This window comes from Galeopterus variegatus, unplaced genomic scaffold (assembly GCF_000696425.1).
Source record: "Galeopterus variegatus unplaced genomic scaffold, G_variegatus-3.0.2 Scaffold1478, whole genome shotgun sequence".
Taxonomy (NCBI): Eukaryota; Metazoa; Chordata; class Mammalia; order Dermoptera; family Cynocephalidae; genus Galeopterus; species Galeopterus variegatus.
Genome location: NW_007727589.1, coordinates 59,888 through 80,670, shown reverse-complemented (window position 1 = coordinate 80,670; position 20,783 = coordinate 59,888). Strand labels below are relative to the sequence as shown.

The 20,783-nt window shown below is 32.4% G+C and overlaps 1 protein-coding gene across 1 annotated transcript in view; it reads right to left on the bottom strand.

The window, feature by feature from the left end:
• Positions 1–4,455: 4,455 nt before the first annotated feature.
• The window catches only part of RIMS2 (regulating synaptic membrane exocytosis 2), a 69,267-nt gene continuing 52,939 nt past the window's right edge, over positions 4,456–20,783 (bottom strand). Inside the window, exons 6-7 of the mRNA XM_008577286.1 lie at positions 5,581–5,753; positions 4,456–4,711 (exon numbers count right to left, since the gene is read on the bottom strand). Of these exons, the coding sequence (XP_008575508.1) occupies positions 4,456–4,711; positions 5,581–5,753 (429 nt within the window). The remainder of the gene's footprint in view (positions 4,712–5,580; positions 5,754–20,783) is intronic.

Sequence of the window (20,783 nt, the reverse complement as noted above, 5' to 3'; positions counted from 1 at the left end):
TTCCAAAAATTGACAAGCTGACCTTAAAATTCATTAGGAAATACAAGCAACCCAAAAGAGAGGATGGATAGCATCTATAAACTACCTACATCATAATAACCTGGGGTGTTTATTTTAAAAATGCAAATTCTTGGGCCCCAAACAAGACTTACAGAATCACAATTCCTGAAGTGATGTTCAAGTATCTTTTAAAAGTTTCCAGTTGAGTATTATGCACATTCATAAAACAGAGTAGAAGTTATTTGGGCTTGCAAGATTCTCAGTGATACTAACTAGAAGATGGCCTCAGAAATAAAACATAAGATATTGCTAATACTCAGTGGAAAAGTAAAGTCCATCATGCCCTCTGTGATGAGTTAGCACTGAAACGTGCTTCCCAAAAACCAAAAAAACTGAACTTGATTAGTGATCAATGAAATCTTAAATACTGGCTGCATAAATTTTGTAAATACCTGCCAAATGACAGAAACTTAGGTTGAGTTGTTTGTTTTATCAGTGGACAGCCACAGAACCAATTATCTCTTAAGCTCATGATAGTAAAGTCAAAATCATAAGTATGATAGATGATGCTCACTTTCCTGCTTGCTGTGTACTATGTTAATCTTAGCTATGGAAAAGAGTGCAAATCATTGAATCATCCATTCCTCTATCTGACACACTAAAAAGAAGCCCAGGCAGAATAAATATTTCATTAAAATACTGAATTCAAGCCCTTCTAAAGACTATAAGAAGTTTTTGCAAGATAATTTAAATGGCTTAAGTCTTCTAAAAATAGCTATTCATGAAAATATGAATTGATGCCATCTCTGTCCTACAAAAAATTTCTCTATCTCAAAGAGTAATTCTCTTTAAAAAGAGAAATTATAATTCCGTAGCATTTATATACAGGCCTGAAAACTAAAAGTTTATAGAAAAAGAATTTCTTGATTTTTAAAAAACTTTTGTCTTATATCCACAGAATAGAACTTGGAAGAATGGACAGGGTTTAATTTGAACACAAAGCTACCAATAATGTTGGTTTTGACAAGACTATACTTTTGAATATTTGTCTTTTTCTGTCTTCATTGCAAATTTACTTAAGATTGCCTCTTCCTGCACCAAGTCTTTTATCGAATATACTTGTGAATTTATTCAGGTATCTTGATGACATTTTTTTGGATATGGAGCTATTCTTAAACATCCATCCACACACGGCTAAGAAACTGCTTCACACTCAGGCTTAAAAGTTTTGAAATATTTAATTTCATTTCTATCTCGTTCATTGTGCAATGCCTGAGAAATTTTCTAAATAGATATTGGTTGAATGAATGATTTCTCCTTATCTCTCAATGCTTTTTTTCTATGCGAACTTACTGTATATATGAGAATACTTCAAAAAGTTTGTGGAAAAATAGAATTAAAAGCTAATATGAATCCTTCCATGAACTTTTTGAAGACCCCTCATATACAGTATATAATCAGCGAATGTAAACAGATATAAAATTTAAAACACACACATACACAGAGAAAAAATCTTTTAAATGGAAAATATAATTTTGAATTTTCTTGTTTACCATATATAATCATTAATAATATAGCAAAAATTTACCAGACCTACATATTTGTATGCAAATATAAATAGCAAGGTATGAATGTTTTACTCATTAATCAACTTAGAAAAAAATACAAACATTTAACATTTTAAATGAATTTAAAATTATTTTATAATTTACTATTTTGCTATTCATTTTCCACTTGTATATTCAGTAGACTGACTTTAATGTGACTTACTTCAACACGAACAACATAATCATGCAATGAGATCTAATTAGCTGCAATCAAACTAGAAATTATAGTGGATTTTGTTCATTGTAGTCACTTTGTTAATTTAAGAGCTAACACTGCTATAAACACTTAAACTCTGAAGTCAGAATTTTTTTTTTCTTGTGTACAACTTGGATGCCAAGTGAAAGGCAGAAATGTCAGTGGTGTGTTACAGAATAAGGTTATTTCCAATAATGTTGTATATGCACATAAGTTGTTTTCAGTGTTTAAATAACCTATGATTGTTTATCAACTACCAAAACAAAATGATGTTGAAAATACTCAGACATATTTTCCCTCAGAATAAACATTGTTAGGGGCCGGCCCAGTGGCGCACTGGATAGTGCGCCGCTTGGGAAGCGCGGCGGCGCTCCCGCCCGAGGGTTCGGATCCCACATACAGACCGGTTCCCGCTCACTGGCTGAGCGAGGCGCGGGAGCAACACCGAGGGTTGCGATCCCGTTGCCGGTCCCCGGTCTGGTACGGGGGCAACACTGAGGGTTGCGATCCATTGCCGGACATGGAAAAAGACAAAAAAAAAAAGAATAAACATTGTTAGATTTATTCTAACAAATGAAAGCAAAATCAAGATCCAATGTTAAATAATTAATAAGTGACATCAAAATTTTCTTATAAACAATTGCAGTTGATACTTCTTGCTGTCTTTTCAAATACATGTTCCCTAGAGAGATCAGCCTGTCCCCCTCTAGTTTACAGTTCTAGAAATATCATACAGTTACTTAAGCTGAGTAAAGTGCCTTGATGAATCATCTTGCTAGGAATATACTATTTTTCCCTTTTCTCTGTAAAATAAACGTGCTCTTTTCCTAAAGAAAATGATGAAGAAAGTAATATTAGAAAATTGGAAACTTAGGGTTATAATCTTGTCCAAACATCTCCCCATCAAACCAGGTATACCAGTATGGGATTTTGGCTCCAGGCAAACACCAGTGGGCTCATGTGTTCTCATCTATACAGCATATACAAAAGAAAACACATTAGAGACTCACACTTGCTTTGCTTTTGGAAGAAAGAAAACTCTATGTCTCTTTCCAAGGACACTTTAGAAAACTTTTCTCTGTTAGTGATGAATGATCCTATGCCCAACAAATTAGAAAAAACAGTTGTCTTTATTAATCAATGTAATTATCAAAAGTTGGATAAATAATGAAAACAGACTTAAAATTACTAGTTTACACTGAAATCACAAAATATGCCTTATTTAAGATTCATTTTGATTAATGCCTATATACAGAAACTTTCATAGAGCACAGATGTAGTTAAATATACATGAGACAAAAAGTGAAATGTAATAGGCTAAGCCACTGAATTGTATATCCAATGGGTAAACATTTGCCCAAATGATTTTTTGCATTATTATGAGAAAAGCATACACTGAGGCTGGGTTTAGCTATAATAACGCAAAATTTGGCTTATAAATAGGGTGTGCTTATCAAGCAGACTTTGAATTAATACAAAATCAAATTCTTGACTACTGGAAACCCCAGTTCCTCCCAAATACACATGATTTGCTATTTTCAGTCTCAAATAAATGTAATTAGAGTAACCTCATCTCAAGCAGAAGGATAAAGTCTTACTGCATACTTGTGCTGGCTGATTTGACTGTATGTAGGACACAGAGTACCATAAAGATAGCTTCACATTTGCTTGGTGGTTTGTGTTCTGAAAATAAAAATGTAGCTGTTTTTATGCCTTACTGCTTGTGCTTTTTTTTTTTCCTTTTTGTCTTTTTTCATGTCTGGCAACGGATCGCAACCCTCGGCGCTGCGCCCACACCTCGCTCAGCCAGTGAGCGGGAACTGGTCTGTATGTGGGATCCGAACCCTCGGTGGGAGCGCTGCCACACTCCCAAGCGGCGCACTGTAGCAGTGCGCCACCGGCCAGCCCCTGCTTGTGCTTTTTTCCTGTCTTTCACCTCTGTTCAGAGTTCCTTTTCCAGAAGTTTCTCAAACTGAATGAATATCAAGAAGGGCATAACTCAACATGTTTGCCTTCTAATAAGCTCCAAGGTATCTACCCTTTCTTTTCAGAGTATCAAAGAACACTGCCCCTGCTTTGTATGTAATCTTTCCCAGGAGTCAAACTGCACTAGAACCTTCCAGAAGACTATGAAGAGGCAAGGGGACCACAGACTGAATAAAGCTCACTTTCTGATAGCTATTTTGTCACTCATTTTTGAAGTTCATTTCCAGTACATAATACTTCCTATAAAGTATGCTAATTTTTTAGCCCCTTCAGAACCCCATTTTAAATGTTTTGCTCTCTTTTCCCTTGAAGCAGTCTTTACTATTGGTAAAGAACTTGCAAGTTTCTCTTTTCACTCATCTTTAGACTCTACAGCTGGGGAAGACAGACTTCATGCTAAAAGAGCTAAAGAAAAATTTAAAATTTATCTGGCTAGTCATAAAGAATTTGAAAAACAAATCAGACTCTCAAAGCTAGTGGATGTAAATTAAAGACTGTTTAATCAATCTATTTGATAATAGTTTGCCAACATATTAATTAGCTGTATTAGAAGCTAAGTAGATAAAACACAAGAAAAGAAAACAAATATAAATCGGAAAATAATTTTTAGGAATAGTAGAACAGACTACATTACTAATGGGAAATGTCTACAAAAATACACATATTTTACCTGGCATCATCTTGCAAGAATCTCCTTTGCAAATCCTCTTTATTCAACTGTTCTTTTTCTTTCCCTTGCTGAGGTATATCTTGTGCTTTTTCCTCGTCTCCTGATTCTCTGTTTTTCTCCTTATTACACGTTTTTGTAATCTCTTTCCCTTTCTCATTCTCATTAATTCTTTCTTCCTTTACCTCTTCTTTCTCATGAACTATCTCTTCATGCTTATCCCCTTCTTTCCCTCCCTCTTCTAGTCCCTTTGGCCTTTTGAAAGCAACACAAATGGAAAGCATGCAAATAAACACACAAAGAAAAAAAGTCAAGAAAAAATGCACACAAAATTAAACAGAAAGGTAATGAAAACTATCAAAACATAAGTAAAAATCATATCTTTTAAACAATGAAAACTTTTTTCAGTGTATACCAGAGCAGTACTGTGTAAGCAACACTTAATCATAATAGTTTTTAAATCATATTTTCCTCTTATAAAATTACATGAAAAAAAGGCAAAAGCTTTGGCCTTTCCACTATAGAATTTTTAATCCAACAGAAGTATAAAAAACAATTCATCTCAGGCATCTGTAAAATATACAGGACAAGTAAGAAATGCAAATTATACTAACTTATGTACCACATTTATAAATTTTCTTGAGAAGTTGAGGACTTTTTCCATGCATTTATAAAAATTTCCAAAGGATGGAAGAGCATCCTACTAACAAAGTAATATTTTCTTATGTTTTCTCACTGAAATGTCTTCATCTAGAAAAAAGTCCCCTTCAAAATATTATTTTTCATATTCCTTGGAACTGTAAAAAATTAGTCACTTAACTGTTAGTTCAACTTCAATAAAGATATAATAATAAAAGTATCAGTTTTAAATTGCAACATAAAAAAGCCAAATATTATTTCAAGTAATCTAGTGAGCAAAATTGTCATCAGTTCCATAAAAATTTTTGAGTGCAAGAAGTCTGAAATGAGGACCAAAATATAATAAAAGTAATATGTACAGAAGTTCCTATGACCTTAACAATATATATTAACCTTTCAGAAATAGCTTTATCTTTATCGAAAGAAAAGTAAAGACCTTCTGAAATATATGTAGAGGAGTTTACTGCTAAAGCCCCCTTACTCACCTGATTTTCTTGTTTGCTCTTGGCCGTTCTGATTGGACAGACATGTAGCTTGTGCTGCTGAAACGAGAAGCACTACTAGTCCTTGAAATTGCAGATATATCACTTACATCACTGTCCGAAGATTTAGTGGAAATATTATCTGCCCCTCTATGAGGATCCCATCCTGATCGATACTGTTAACACAGATTGACAAATACGCAGAAGTTGTCAGTATTACCACACAAAGCAATTATTAGCTTTCTCCTATTTCAGCACTTTAATTGTCCACAGAGGATACTGCAAAACCCCACTTAGTTGCATATAAAACAAAAATGAATGGCAATTATCCTAAAAGAAAAATTAAATTTATATGAAACCTTTTGTTTTTAGCAAAGTAGTCAGAGCATTTTCACCACATGCCAATGAAGGCCATTAAAATAGTTTCAAAACAGCAATGGCCTCAGGGAAGAACATTTCAGTAAAATCTGGTAAATAAACATTTGGCTTAATAATAGGAAGCAGAATAATTTATTTCTTAATAAAATTCAAAAAAATATGATAAAGTTGCCATTGGAACTTATAAGTACCAAGTCTAGTAGCCATCAATTTTCTCTTTAATCCATTATGCTTCACTGAAAACCTAGAGATAATACAAAATCTAATTATTAAAACACTAACTCTTTTTAGAAAAGCTAAGAAAAAAGAGAAAGTTTATTTTCTGAATAGTTGCAGGAATTCTGATGAATCCTAGGAATGTTAGAAAAAGTCATTATTATTTACAATAGTTCAAACTTCCTGGAATTGAAATAGAGAGTTAACCTGTATATCTAGGGTGCAGGGTATTCTTGGGTGTTCAAATATTCTGGTAAGTTGGAAATCATTATAAATGCTTTATTTTAAAAACTTATTCTCATAAAATACATTTAATGTATTTAATGTAACTAATGGACAAGACAATTATTATTATTATTATTTTTTGGCAACAAAATATCATTTGCTAGGAGTCCTCATGCTGGGATGTAAAAAGGATAAACTTTGGAGTCTGGAAAACCTGGAATAAGGAAAATTTCTAGCCTGGTAAATTTGAGCAAATTACTTAACTTTTAAAAGGCCATTTATTAAGGATAATATTTTCTTTGCAAGGTTGTTTTGAAAATTAGAACTAAGAAGTGCGGTATCTGGCATAATGTAAATAAATGTAGCCACTATTTTTATTGTATCATTACTACCAGGTGGTATAACAGTATTCTTATTATAAACATCAAATATGGCTATTACTAGGTTAAGAAAATATCAGTTAACAAATTTTTCTTTATTTATATACAATTCAAACATAATGCTGAAACATCCTTATCTAGTCAATTTTGCAATGGAGAATTTTCTAGTTATACACACCGGCAAATTTCACAAAGACTTGGAAAGATGATTATCTTATATAAACTACTTGTTATGATTTGAAGAATCGTTACCTAGTAAATAATCCTCTATGAATACAATTCATGGCAAATATTAAATAGATATAAACATCATGGCCAAGATAAATTGAATGCCAACAGGGTATACTTTAAACATTAGATCAGATTCAAGTGATATGTTGTTTTTTTTCAGGAAGTCCCAGTATCTATTGATTTTTTAGTTAATAACTGACCTTTTTCTTCAAATGTAAAATAAAGAAATTGTTTCTAAGGCTTCATAACATTATAAATAATCAAATCTATTAATCTAAAAATATATATTCAAATTAGGTAAGAACTGGCCTTTCTTAGTCCACTTTAACTTTCTATTTTGTTAGATAAACTCTCAATTATCAAAAATAATATAAGTAATTTCTCCAAAAAATTGCTCCCTTTTCCAGGAAATATTTGCTTAAATAGAGCCATAGTGTTTGATTTTAAAAGAAACATTATTTATTTACAGTGGATGTATTTGGAGAAAATTTAGTTCATGCTATTCTTTTTCGAAAAAAGTCATCTTAAAATACCAAAACATTTACTTTAAATGACAATGTCTTGAGCTATTGCCTAGAATAGCATTTCAATTGGATTGGATCCAACATTATCTATTTTATCTATGTATCTATCTGTATATCTATCTAATATATACATATGAATACATATATATAGCAAGTTGTATATTTATATATGTTTTTACTAAATTTATTGAAAGTCAACTTGATCTCAAATTGGGACTTATATGGAAGTCTTTCATTTCATTTATATATTTTTGGACATTTCACTTACATGAAAAATCAAAGTTTTAAGAAATCTTTCAAAGCTATAAAATTGTTCAATAGATGCTGACTGTACTAGGGGACTTTATTATTTTCATTCTTGTAATTTATAACAAAAAAAGAGAAGCAGTCTGTTACTGTTTTTTTAAAAATAATTTATAATTGGGTAGAAAAGTAGTTTTGGTATTTTATTTCCTATTTACTTTTTCTCATGGGACTACTGAATCACCTAAATTCAAGTGAAAAACCATAAATTTTAATTCTAGGAAGCCGTAAGCATAATAATGTAATCATTAAGAGCCAGTGCTCTGGAGTGGGACTGAATCATTGTCTGAATCTCAGCTACATAATGATTAGATTTGTGATCTTGGCCAATTGCTTCTATGAGTCTCAGTTTTTCATTTGTTAAAATATGGATAACAATGGTACCCATCACCTAAGCTTGCTGCAAAGATTAAACAAATTAGCACCTGCAGAGCATTTAGCACAATATCTGACACGTAACAAGTGTTTAATAAATGACAAATGATGACAATGATGATGATGATTAGACAGCAACGGAATACTGGCTTATATCAAGCCCAGGAATATCTTCAGCTAAAGAATTATTAGGTAGAAATATCCTACAATAAATGTGTAATTTTAAGACTGCTTGGAGGTACAGTAAAAATATAATTATTTCCTCATATGGCCAAAAGATTTGTTTTAGAAAATATGCTCATAGAGTAAAACTAAAATATTAAACAAAAGTTTACCACTGACACCTAGGCTCACTTTCCCTATTTGGCTGGTTCATTATATCCCATCACCTCATAGAGAAATATTGATTCATACTGCAGGATGAGGAATAGCTTTATCTTAGCAGGAAATATGTATGACACATCTTGGCTGACACAGAATATGCCTCATTTTTAGTATTTGTCTTGATATCTTATCCTGATATCCAAAGCCACCTGGTACTTGAATATCCCATGTCTCCCCGATTGTTTCTTGTCTGATTTGCTTTGCCCTTACTTCTGATTCCTTACTGCTTACTTGACTTTTGAATTTTGGTAGTTAGAATTCTGACTGCCTACCCTGACCTTTGTCTTTTTAAGTCTGTCATGATTTTGGTCCTGTAGCTATGGTCCATAGGTATATAAAATATAGCCTAAGGCTTAGTTTAGTTTTTAAAACACATGTGAACATGGTGTGTACTGCACATATCTTTGGCTGAGAACGCTCAGGTAATCCAGTTTACTGAACTAAAATTTTAGATACACTGTTTATGAAAAGATAAGATTCCCCATTCTTTAGTTTTATGACTTTTATGTAATTTATCACATATCTCTCATTATAGGGGTGTGTGTGTGTGTGCATGTGTGTGTAAATGTATTTATCTTTAACTTTCAAACTCTTTATTAGAATATAAACTCCTGAAGGCCAGGACAATATCTTCCTCATTTTTATATATCCCTCAGCACCTAAAAGTCAGACTTAATTAATTAAATTTAACTTAAATTAAACTCTGAGGTTTAGCCTTCTTACCACTAGGATAAGGATAAATCTCATTTTAAGGCTTCTTGAGAAAAATATATTCAAAATAATGTATTCAGAATACCCAATAGTGAGCTTAGCAAATAAAAGCTACTTACTTCCAGTGTCTAAAGCAAAAGGTCATTAAATAAAAAGACACTGAATGGAATAGTTTACATATAAAAAAAACAGAAATTAGCTAAAATTTCTAGTTTGATGATGATTCTGCTATCTACTCAAGCCTTGCACTAAATGCATCTCTCTGTTCACTTCTAAGCATCTGAGCATGTTTATCATTGGAATATAGCTCAGGGTCCCATAAAAAATAGACACATGTTAAACAATAAGAAATTGGGAAAGTTTGATTAAATGTATTTTTGCTTTTCCTAAGGTATGACAAACTAAGGTTATATGCTTTAACAGTGAGAAAGAAGCAGCTAAATTATCATTATACCAAGGTAATGAGCTATGAATGTGAATGAGTAAATTCATTTATTTAGGAAATGGTTGATGCTGTCTTGGCACAACACAATAAACAATATTTTAAATATAAGAATTTTCTAGAATTCAGCAGACAGACGAACAATGAATGAAATGCTCATCATTGTCATTAATGAAACAAAAACAAAGAAGATTCACTGCACAGGATGACATGATGTCAGCTGAAAACTGTGTTCTAACTGGAGATCGTTAAAATCTTGGAAGAGAGAAAAGAAGCTTTTCCCGACAACATTTTGATGTTTTGTACATTACTATTAAGCAGATCATGAACTAGATAAATTTACAGGAAATGATTATTCTTCAGGATGCTCCAGACTCTGAAGAGTTCCTAAGTGGCCTGGAAAAGTTATTGTTCTTCCTATGTAATGAACATTAGTGGAAAGTAACAGCATATCTGAAAGCTGTACTGAAAAGAAGGCTATTATTAAACTTTTACAATGATATGCTTGAAAAATATTAATTCAAATTTCTAAAATAATAGTTTTATTTTCTCCAGTATCCTCAGTTGAAGTTCTTAAGTTACATAATTTCTTAGTTTGATTTCTCTGCAGCTTCTCAGCAACTCTAATCCTCCCAATCTTTTGTACATGAACTTCTCAGACAAAAGATGGGTGTAGGATTTTGAGAGTTTCCTTAACGACTGCTTGTCTTCAATTTAATAAATCTCACCAGAAAACTGCAATTCATTGTATAAAACTCTAGTCCAAAAACTGATTAATGGAAAATACTGGGCAGTAAAAAAAAGCCAAATTTTGAGAAAAACAAGTTTTATATTATCAAGAAGTACTTGGAGGACCATTCATGTCACACTCAGGGAGGAAACACAATGAGTCAATTAAAAGACAGGAAGGAAACAAGGGCAAACGTAATCCTTGGAAGACGAAGGGGAGGCTGGAGTTCTGGGCAGGGCTCTTGATATCAAGCTGGGGGTGTAGAGGAGAGAACAGAGGCAGAGGGAGTCCTGGCACAGCAGTCAATTAAATAACCATGCAAGCAAGAAGATGCTCTCATTTTTGCCATCCTAGTTTTATTTCATATCATAATTCAAAGACAGTAGTTGCTGCCCTTTGATAGTACCACAGGTACTCTCTCTTTGAGAAGCTAATTCCAAATAATTTTTTCCTCTGTCCTACCCAAGTTTTTTTTATCAGTGCTTGACTTGAATGCTGCACTGTACAACAATGTATTTGTCAGAGATAATTTTGTTTAGATATGACTCCTAAAGAGGGTATTGTGTGATAATGGTTTCTATTTGGGAGGGAGAAGGCAGAGAGAAAAGGACACAGACACTTGGGGCCTTATTTAAGATTTAGCCTTGTAAACAGTATTTTGCAAATGAAATCTCAGCTTGAAAGATTTTTGATAGCTACAGAGTCCAAAGGGAAGGATTCTGGAATAAAGATGAGCCCAATGAATATCATGCCTCAGTCTGGAAAGGAGTCAAGAATCTAAATTTTTCACTGGAAACTGAGGCACCAAGTTTTCTCTCTTGATGGCCTTCAGGCCTGATGGCATCTAGTCTGATATAATAATAAAACTAGCTACAATTATTATATGTGTACCTTGTGAATGGCACTGTTCTAAATAATGTATGTGGATTATTTTATTTAATCCTCCCAAACCTTATGAGGTGGTCTTTGGAATATCTGGAGTCAAAAGAAAGTACTGTCAGGTGGGATGGGACAGCCATACTCAATGCCCTCTCCATAAAATAAGTCTTAGTCATCCTCTAATGCAGAGTTAAGATGTCACTTCCTCTGTGAAACCTTCCTTAATTCCTACAAGGTGAATTAATCACTGCCTTGAGTGTTCCTAAACTACTTTATTCATGCCTTTATTATAGTTTTATAATGTGGTATCATGTGCACCTCTCTCTCTTTCTATCTCTATCTTCTATCTTGCATATTTAATCTACCTACACTGCTAGATTATAAACTCCCTGAGGATAAAGACTTTTATTAATTTTAGAATTATTTTTATCTAGATCAGTGCCTGACACATAGTAGGAACTCAGTGAATGTTAAATAATCAAGATGAATGCAATGGCTGAGTTTTATCTCAGCTATATTCTGGAGTATTATCTCTAATACGAAGTATCAAATCAGAATACAAGATACTGTGATGATAGTTGCATAGAGTTTAGTCACCTAATCATTTCATTCTCTGTGGTGAGTGTAGGCAGTGGTGTTCTAGTAAAGGTTTACCAGCTTTCTGGGAAGAAAAAAGTTCTGATTTATAGAGTTTGCTGATTCCTGTGGTATAAATACTCCTACCATGGCTGATTTCAAGTTACCAAGTGGTCAGTGAATGCAGAGTTGGGCATGCCACTGGGTGTGGGGTTTAGGAATACAAGCATTGTTTGTAAGACTTACTAGGGGAGAATGAGTAAGGATAATACGATATTGTATCTGTAATTTATTCATCCAGGGAAATCTTTGAAACACGTATGGCAAAACAGCTTATGGTAAAAAACCACAATCAAAGAAAGAGTAGCCATTAGCATGTAGGCCAAGACTTACTAAAGAGCCAACCGTCTCTTGGTCTAAAGACAATTTATAAGGTGAATAATTTTTCCTGGAGAATTTGTAGAGGAAGCATTATTGCCAGTAGTCAATTATGACTTTCCCAAAGGCTTGGCTTTGTGGGAACTCTATGTCTATTAGTAATTAGCTCCTTCCTGAGAAACATCATCCTTTATTTACTTCCATCGATTTCTTACAATTATCAGAGATAGAAATGCCAGTTCTGCAATGAAATCCCTGGCTTAGAGATCTCGAGTAGCACAGAGCTTATGCTGTTGCCCTTAATGAATGAATTTACCATTTTCTTCCTCAGAATCAGTAACTCTTAACCCACTCTAACCTATCATTTACTGAAACTGTTTTCAGAAGAAAAACCAACGCCATCCTAATTTTCTAGTCAGTGGTGTCTTTTCCTCTTTCTGAAACTTTCCTATAATGGCTTTTCAGATAATGGTTTCTCCCCTATCTCCCTGACTATTCTTTCTAAATCTCCTTTCCTGGCTTTGCTTTCCGTATCCTGATTTTAAATTATATTTTCTCAAAGTTTCCATCGTTAGCCCTCTTTTCTTCACACTGTACATATTCTCCCAGGATAATCCAATCCATTAGCTATCCATGTAATAACTAATAAATCCTTATCTTTTGCTCTCATCTTTCTCCCAAGTGTCAGACATGCTAACAGGACATCTCCCATATATTGTTTTGCAGGTACAACAAATTCAATGTGGCCAAAACCAAATTTATTCTCTTTCACCCCAAGCCAGCTCTTCTTATATCTCTTATAGTCCCTGCAATATTTATTAGGCTCCATACCCAAATAAAACCTACAAAACTTGCCCATTATCTTTGACTTCTCCTTCCCCAATATCCTCCATTCTGATCAGTCAAGAAATACTGCTTACTCATCTAATTGAAACAAATATCGTCTCAATATTTAGCTATTTGGAGGTTATGGTCTTTCATTTTGGTAATTAGAGTATTATTTATTAGAGCATTATTTATTACCTATTTATTTGTAGGAATTGCTGATGAATGCCTACCTAATATTCCTTCTCCTCTTTCATTCTTTACTAAAAGAATCCAGGTTGATTTTGGAGGTCCAACAATAACAACAGCAAAAACAAAACAACTTCATTTTCCAGGATCCCTTATAGCTAGAGTGATCATTTGACATGAGTCTGACCTCTGAGATATAAGCAGTAATCTAGGGGGTGGGATTTTGGAAGAGCTATTACTTTTCTGATGACAGTGGGCTGACTCAGAACATAAAGTTAAAAAATATAGAACATTCTATATTTTTAACTTAGAAATTCAAAGCCCTCCATAATCTGGTCCTAGTTAACTTTCCATTCTTTTCTTCTACTATGTATCCCAATTTGTTGTATATTTCCACCCTAAGGAACTACTAGCTGTTACTTAAACATGGCTTGTGCTGATACACTTCTATAACTTCACTTAAGCTCTTCTCTCTGCCTGACATGTCCTTCACCTCATGTATTCTACAACATATTCCCAGATTTCTGCAAGCCAAATAAATATTTCTCTTGTTATTCTTCCTTTGCATGGTTTTCTTCTATTATATCTTCTATTACTGTGGCCTATATTGTATGAGCATTACTTATATGCAAGTGTTTGCCTAATAGATTGCTAACTCCTAGATTGAAAGAATTCTGCTTGCCTGCCTCCCTCCTTTCCTCCTCCCCCATTTCGTTCCCTTTCACCTCTCCTTTTCTTTTTTCCCTCTCTTCATCCCTTCTCCCTTCCTCCCTTTATTACTTTTTTATTCACTTCTTTCTTTCATTTTTGGTTGTTTCTCTGGCAATTTTTTTTCCTTTTAATGTCACTGAATCAGAATCCAGAATTACAGTTTGATCAGCTTCAGGGACACTCCGGGTATGCAGTTCTGAGTTGCAGATAAGAGAAAGATAATTAATGTTTACTGAGATTGCAAAATATGTTCAGATGTACAAAAAAGGGCTCATAACCACCCTTTGTTTAAGAGAAAAGCCCAGGAAAGTTATTTGGTGCTGAAACACAGTTTTAGTTATTCACTCATCACTGAGTCATTAAAAAAAATCACAATATTTTAAAGACTAAAGAGACCTCAGAGATGCTAGCTCCCCCATTTTATAGATGAGAAAATTGAGAAACACAGAAGTTAAATGAATTTACCAAGTTTATACAATTTGTTAGTATTAACCTCTTTCTATGTCTTTTCATCTAAAAAGAATCTGTGAACTATAATTTGTATCACTTTAATGGGACACTGGGCAAACAAATTTAGGACCTACATCATTTCTTTTTAAAAAAATTTATATTGTTTCCAACTTTAGGTATATACTTTAATATAAAGATTTTCTTCCTTTTCTGAAATTCTGAAAAATATATCTAAAATGGCATGTATATTTAGAATACAAAAACAGCACTAAAACAACACTACTTGTTAGTATAACTGTGTACATTTTAAGAAAATAATAGTTTAAAATACTCAAAAGCATTATACAAACTAACTTGAATATAGAGATGTTTAAGTCCTATTGGAATAAGCCCTTTAAACTGTGTTTAAAATTCCCTTTTTTTAAATTCAAAATATTTTAACAGTTAGTTGTACATATTTGTGGAGTAATGTAGTTGTTTCAAAACATGCATATACTGCGCAATGATTCACTTAGAGTAGATAACATAGTTTTGTGCCCATTGTTCCACCATTTAAAAATTTAAGTGATTTTTTTTTCCTTTGGGAATAAAATGGAAAAGGGCTTAAGACGTAACATTTTCTTATGTGACTGGGCTCTGCAGACTGTTAGCTTTGCTTGTGAGCATTCCTATTCATGAAAATGACCTGAAAATGGCCAATCATAAAATCAGAGCCATTTTCTTTGTTAGCCAAGAAGTTGTATTGAGTTAGTAGGTTTTTCGGTTCATTCATCAGAATGGAGTTCAATTGTAAGCTTTTTTTTCATTAATTACTCCTACCTCACATATTATAATAAATAATAAAAAGTAACTACCATTACTGTGCACTTCCATATGCCAAGTCTAGTGCTATAGTCTTTTACAAAACACAATATTTCTACCCTCTGAAGTTATCACCAGCCAAATGTCCCTTCTCTCATATGAGACATATTTCAAGGTTGGCTATATTATTTCCAGGCTGGAGTATTATTTTGTAATCTTCAAAATTGATGAAATAGAAATAATCAAATTTTCAAATATTTAGTAAAAAATTATTGGCTAATAAATAATATCTGTAATCCTTTCAATTAAAGAAAAATCACAACTAATTTTTGTGCTCATGGACAATGCTATTATATAACAAAATTGTAGATATGTTCAAATTATAATTACGCTAATTAAATTGAAGTTATAGATGTGGATAGCTCCATGTTGCTCGAGATGATTGCCCAGATTGACTAAAGGTTTTGACATGTGTTGATTCAAACTTAGCTATCAATTATTTTATGTAAAATAATGCATATAAAGGTATTATGTGTTTTATTTATGTGTATTATTATATATTTATTGTATTCATTAATATTGATTATTGTAATTAATATACATAACAAGTAATATATTAATAATCAATATATTATATGATAAATGATATACAATAATTAATATTTATATTAAATATTTATTATTATGTGTATTATTTACCTATTATTAATGTGAGTAAATTTATTATTAATTATACATATAAATTTTTTCTCTAAATCAAATTAAAACAAAGTTCATAAAAATTATAGACTCAAGTATTTGTGAGAATACATTCAAGATGTAGAGAGCCTGACACTCATCAGAGATTACTGAATGAATGAAGGAAACATTAGAATTGAAAGAAATGAAATATAGAAAATCTATTTTATGTTAATAAATAATGGTCTTTTCAGTGCTGCCTCCAAAGTACCATGTATTTGTGTAGCACGTTACAGACTACAAGATTCCTTCAATTTGTAGATTGAAAAAAAGTTGGATTATAAAGAGCCATTAGACAACTTATCCAAAGTCTTATCACATAAGCAGTAGAATCAATATCAGCATCCAAATTTTCCCATTCTTTCTCAGTATTCTTTCTACTATGACTAACTCTAGATGAAAATCAATAATTATATGCTCTTTAGAGATTTTGTTTTTGACTCTTACACAATAACCTGCCCATACCTTCTCCTGAAAATCATATCTTGTCATTATATTGGTACAAAATGCTTAAAATTCACCTCCTCTAAAACCTTTTCCAAACTACCTTATCCCTACCATTTTAGCTTCACCTCAGCATCTACATCCATGTTCATTTGCTAAAAAAAAATCCTGTTGAGTGCTTATTATGGCCAAGGCAATGTGCCTGCCACTGGAGATACTACAAAGATATAAAATATAGTCCTCGTTCTCAGGAAGTATATAGTTTAATATAAAAGATAAGAAATAAGCAAATAAACAGCATATAAGACAGAATATTTGTATTTTATGAGAGAGTATTTATTCATGAGGTTGGTTCAGAAGGTATAGTATTTTTCACATATCTGTTGTTTTTAATATTCTTACATTTGTTATATTTATATATCCACGTTCAATTCTATTAGGTTATATGGAATCTAATTGGAAAGAATGTTTCTGTCTTATTTTATCACATTTTCTTCTTTATTTTCCATATCCTTCCTGATTCTATAAAGTAAGATTTCTCTTTCTTCTGTGGTCCATATCATTCATCTTCTGTAGGGTATTCTAGTTGTTTGCAAGCCAGCAACTCTGGAGGCTTCATGAAAGCAAAGATAAAGCTATAAATTTATTTTTTTGCTGAAAGTAACGGGAAAATGTTCCCCCTGTGTATTCTTACCCAATACACAGGCAGAAATTATGCTCTTGGCAACAGTAGCTATTGTTCATAGATTGACCCTTTTACCAGCAAGCATCCAGATGCAATTTATTTAAAATTCTTTCTTTTGTCAGTTTTTAGGAAACATTATATTTACTAAAAAGGGAGATATTACAATTTCTTCTGTAACTTTATAGTGTTTTATAACATGTAATTGCTGTCTTAATCATCTCAAATGACTTCCTAATAATTAAAAAATATTCTTTTTATATTTCCTGGCCTGAAATGTGACTATACGGTAAGAAATGCATGTAAAGGAAAGGAACCCATGTTTAAATGTAAGCATGAAATTATGGCTAAGAAAGCCATATTCAAATGTGGTTTTATGGCTAAGAACGATAATTTTTAAAATGTACTTGCAAACACAAAACCAAAACATTTTATCTCTTAGGATTTGAAAAAGAAGCTGACAAAACAGGAAAAAAGAAAAAAGGTAACAAAACCAAGAAGGAAATAAAAAAGTTTAAAACAAAATAACTACAGTTAGTTGTCTTAAAACCCCTATTCACATTATAATCAAACATGCTTTCACGATCCATTAAAGTGTTCATTTAAAAGACCATTAGCTACTTTGTAGAGATCGGCTGAATTGAGATCCCCCTAAATTCTTGTGTTGAAGTCCTGGACTGTGACTATATTTGGAGACAGGGCCTTTAAAGAGATAATTAAGGTAAAATGAGATCATACGAGTAGGCCGTAATATAATCTGACTCATGTCCTTATACGAAGAGATTAGGACACAGACACACAGAGGGAAGACAATGGGAGGACACAGCAAGAAAGACAAGGAGAGGACTCAGAAGGAACCAACCCTGCTGACACTTAGATATTAAGAAAATAAATCTCTTTTATTAAAGCCACCCCGTCTATGGTATTTTGTTATAACACACCTAGCAAACTAATATGTTAAGGAAAAAAGGAATCTACGATTAGAAACTTTTAAAATCAAAGATTAACCACAAATAAAATATAAAATCTCTAAATTTTCATGAGAATGATTTACCATCAAGTTTTTAATTGTAGATCTTTTACATAAAGTGAGGCATATATATTCCTGACAGACAAGGAAGAAATAAATAGTTGTTGCTTTCACCAGCTAAAACATGGAGGACAGAAATTCTCCTCTGGCTCAGAGCTTGTGTGTGTGTGTGTGTGTGTGTGTGTGTGTGTGTGTGTGTGTAAGTACAGAAATATAAATTATGTGTAAATATAATTTTATATCTATCTATATCTATACTGATAGATATTTGAGTTAAAGTTGAACTACATTCAGCTTGCTAGGGAATAGAAGTAGATGAAAATTTGACTAGTCTGGCAAAAATAAGACAACTCAAATCAATTTTTAGGCTTTTAAAAATATCATAATTTTCCACTTTTTCTCCCTTTCTTTCTACCTATTTTTAAGATTACCTTAAGGTATAGTTATCTATCTCTGCTAGATTGTCAATAGCAACAAATACAGACCTTAACTCCCAACGGCTTTGGTAAGAGCAAGTTATCTGTTGGAAACATCATCATCATCATCATCATCACCGCCACCACCACCACCATTATCATGTCACAGTTAACATTTACTGATTGCTTATTATGTACCAAGCTCTGTTCAAAGAGTTATGCATGTAAGTAATAGACTTAATCTTGAAAACAATCTCCTAAGGTTGGTACTATTATTAGCACACATTACGGAATAAGAAAAAGAAGCACAAGATGTTAAGTAACTTGCCCACGGTCATACAGACAGTGGGAGAGGTAGAAATTGAATCCAGGCAGTTTGGTTCTGGAGTCCACACTCTTAATACTACTCTATAGTTTATATTTAATCATTTATTTTACTAAAAATAAATTGAAGCATGATTAAGAAAACTGCCCATATATCTTTATTACTGTAATAAAGATTTTAGGAGTTCTATGACTCTGGCTGCTACTGTAATTACTGATAATGCACACCAATAGCAAGAAATTATACTTTCAATGGCTCCTTCTCCCTGATGATATATTAATCACTCCTTCCTTTATTTATCTTAGAGATAAAAGAAGAAATTATATAAATACATATAAGCATTTTTTAGTTTCTTTCAAATTCTAGTGTGATGGATGCTTAATATAATATAAATAAGAAATCTACTCTCACAAACATTAATTAAAAAACTATAAAAGTGAAAATAGAACATAAAGCCTTCTAAAATACAACTTCGCCCTTTTTCATTTCAATCTACGACTCTCAATTAATTAGGCTATACAGCCATTTGTCGATTTTGTAAGTGGGACTAAAGTCTTTTTTAATTAGGCCTTGGTAAGATTACCACTAATCTCTTGTACTCCTAGAACCATATTGAATATTGCTGCTCTTATTTGCAAGTTTAATGATCTTGATTTTTATTAGTTTATTTTTAATTAACATGTAATAATTGTACATAATTATGGGGTACAGTGTAACATTTTGATACATGTGTACACTGTGTATTGATCCTTAAATAACTACTGAGAACAGTATAGATGAATCACACTGAAGCTGGGATAAAGACAGTGCAATAGGCATAAAATAGTGTATTGACTACATAGCTAAATTCTATTTTGAGGGAATACTCCTGAGGAATCATGTCTGCATATGTCTTCAGCTGCTCCTATTAAAAATAGACTCTCTACTTTCAAATTTCATAATATAGTTAAAATATTTTTAGAAAGACAGTAACTTAATAGGCATTGCTATATAGATGCTTTCAAAGTGAATTACTTAAAAGATTTTTTAAATTTTATTAAGAACTATCTACAAATACCAATGCAGAAGTCTTCTGAAATTCAGGGAGGCAATGCCATTTAGAATGTGGACTGTATAGAAAAAATAAGGCTAACACTCAATTATTCCACATAAAGCTTCACAATAGCTTCAGTGGAAGAATATAATGCAGAAATATAGCATAAGCTCCATATGTCTGAGGTTTTGGATTTCACTTCATTTATCTCAAATTTGAAAAACTGGATTAGCTACAAATAATAATTTCCATGACTTATTAGCTATGTGAACTTGAGTAGAATACTTAACCTTTATATATTTTAGTTTCCTTATCTAGTAAATAATTTTTTTCAGGAATTAGATATGATGTATTAAAAGACCACTCAATAGCAGGGTCTATCATTGCCACTTGCTGTCAGAATAAGGAAGTACGGAATGGAAATATAAGCTAAATATCCCTCATCAAAAAGAGAGGAATGGTGTTGAAAATTTTAAACTAGGGGCCGTTAGTATGGAAATTAATTACAACTTTATATATGCCCTTGATTGAAGAAGAAACCTCTGTAATTTTCTCTTTGACTCAGAAGAGAGGAAGATCAACCTAGGAATGATGGAGAGAAAGACGACCCAGCAAAGATAGTTCCACATCAGGAAATAATTTGCAGTGGTAACAAAATAAGTTTGTATTTTGGACCCTTTTAAAAAGTTTTACATTGATGACTTGATTATTTTTTTGGTAAGCTGGCTGTATAATCCTAGCCTTAGAAAACAGAATCATAAGTATTTGATATGTAGTGAAAGTATTTGGTAGAGATTATGAGAGGACTTATAAAGTTGTCAGACCATTTA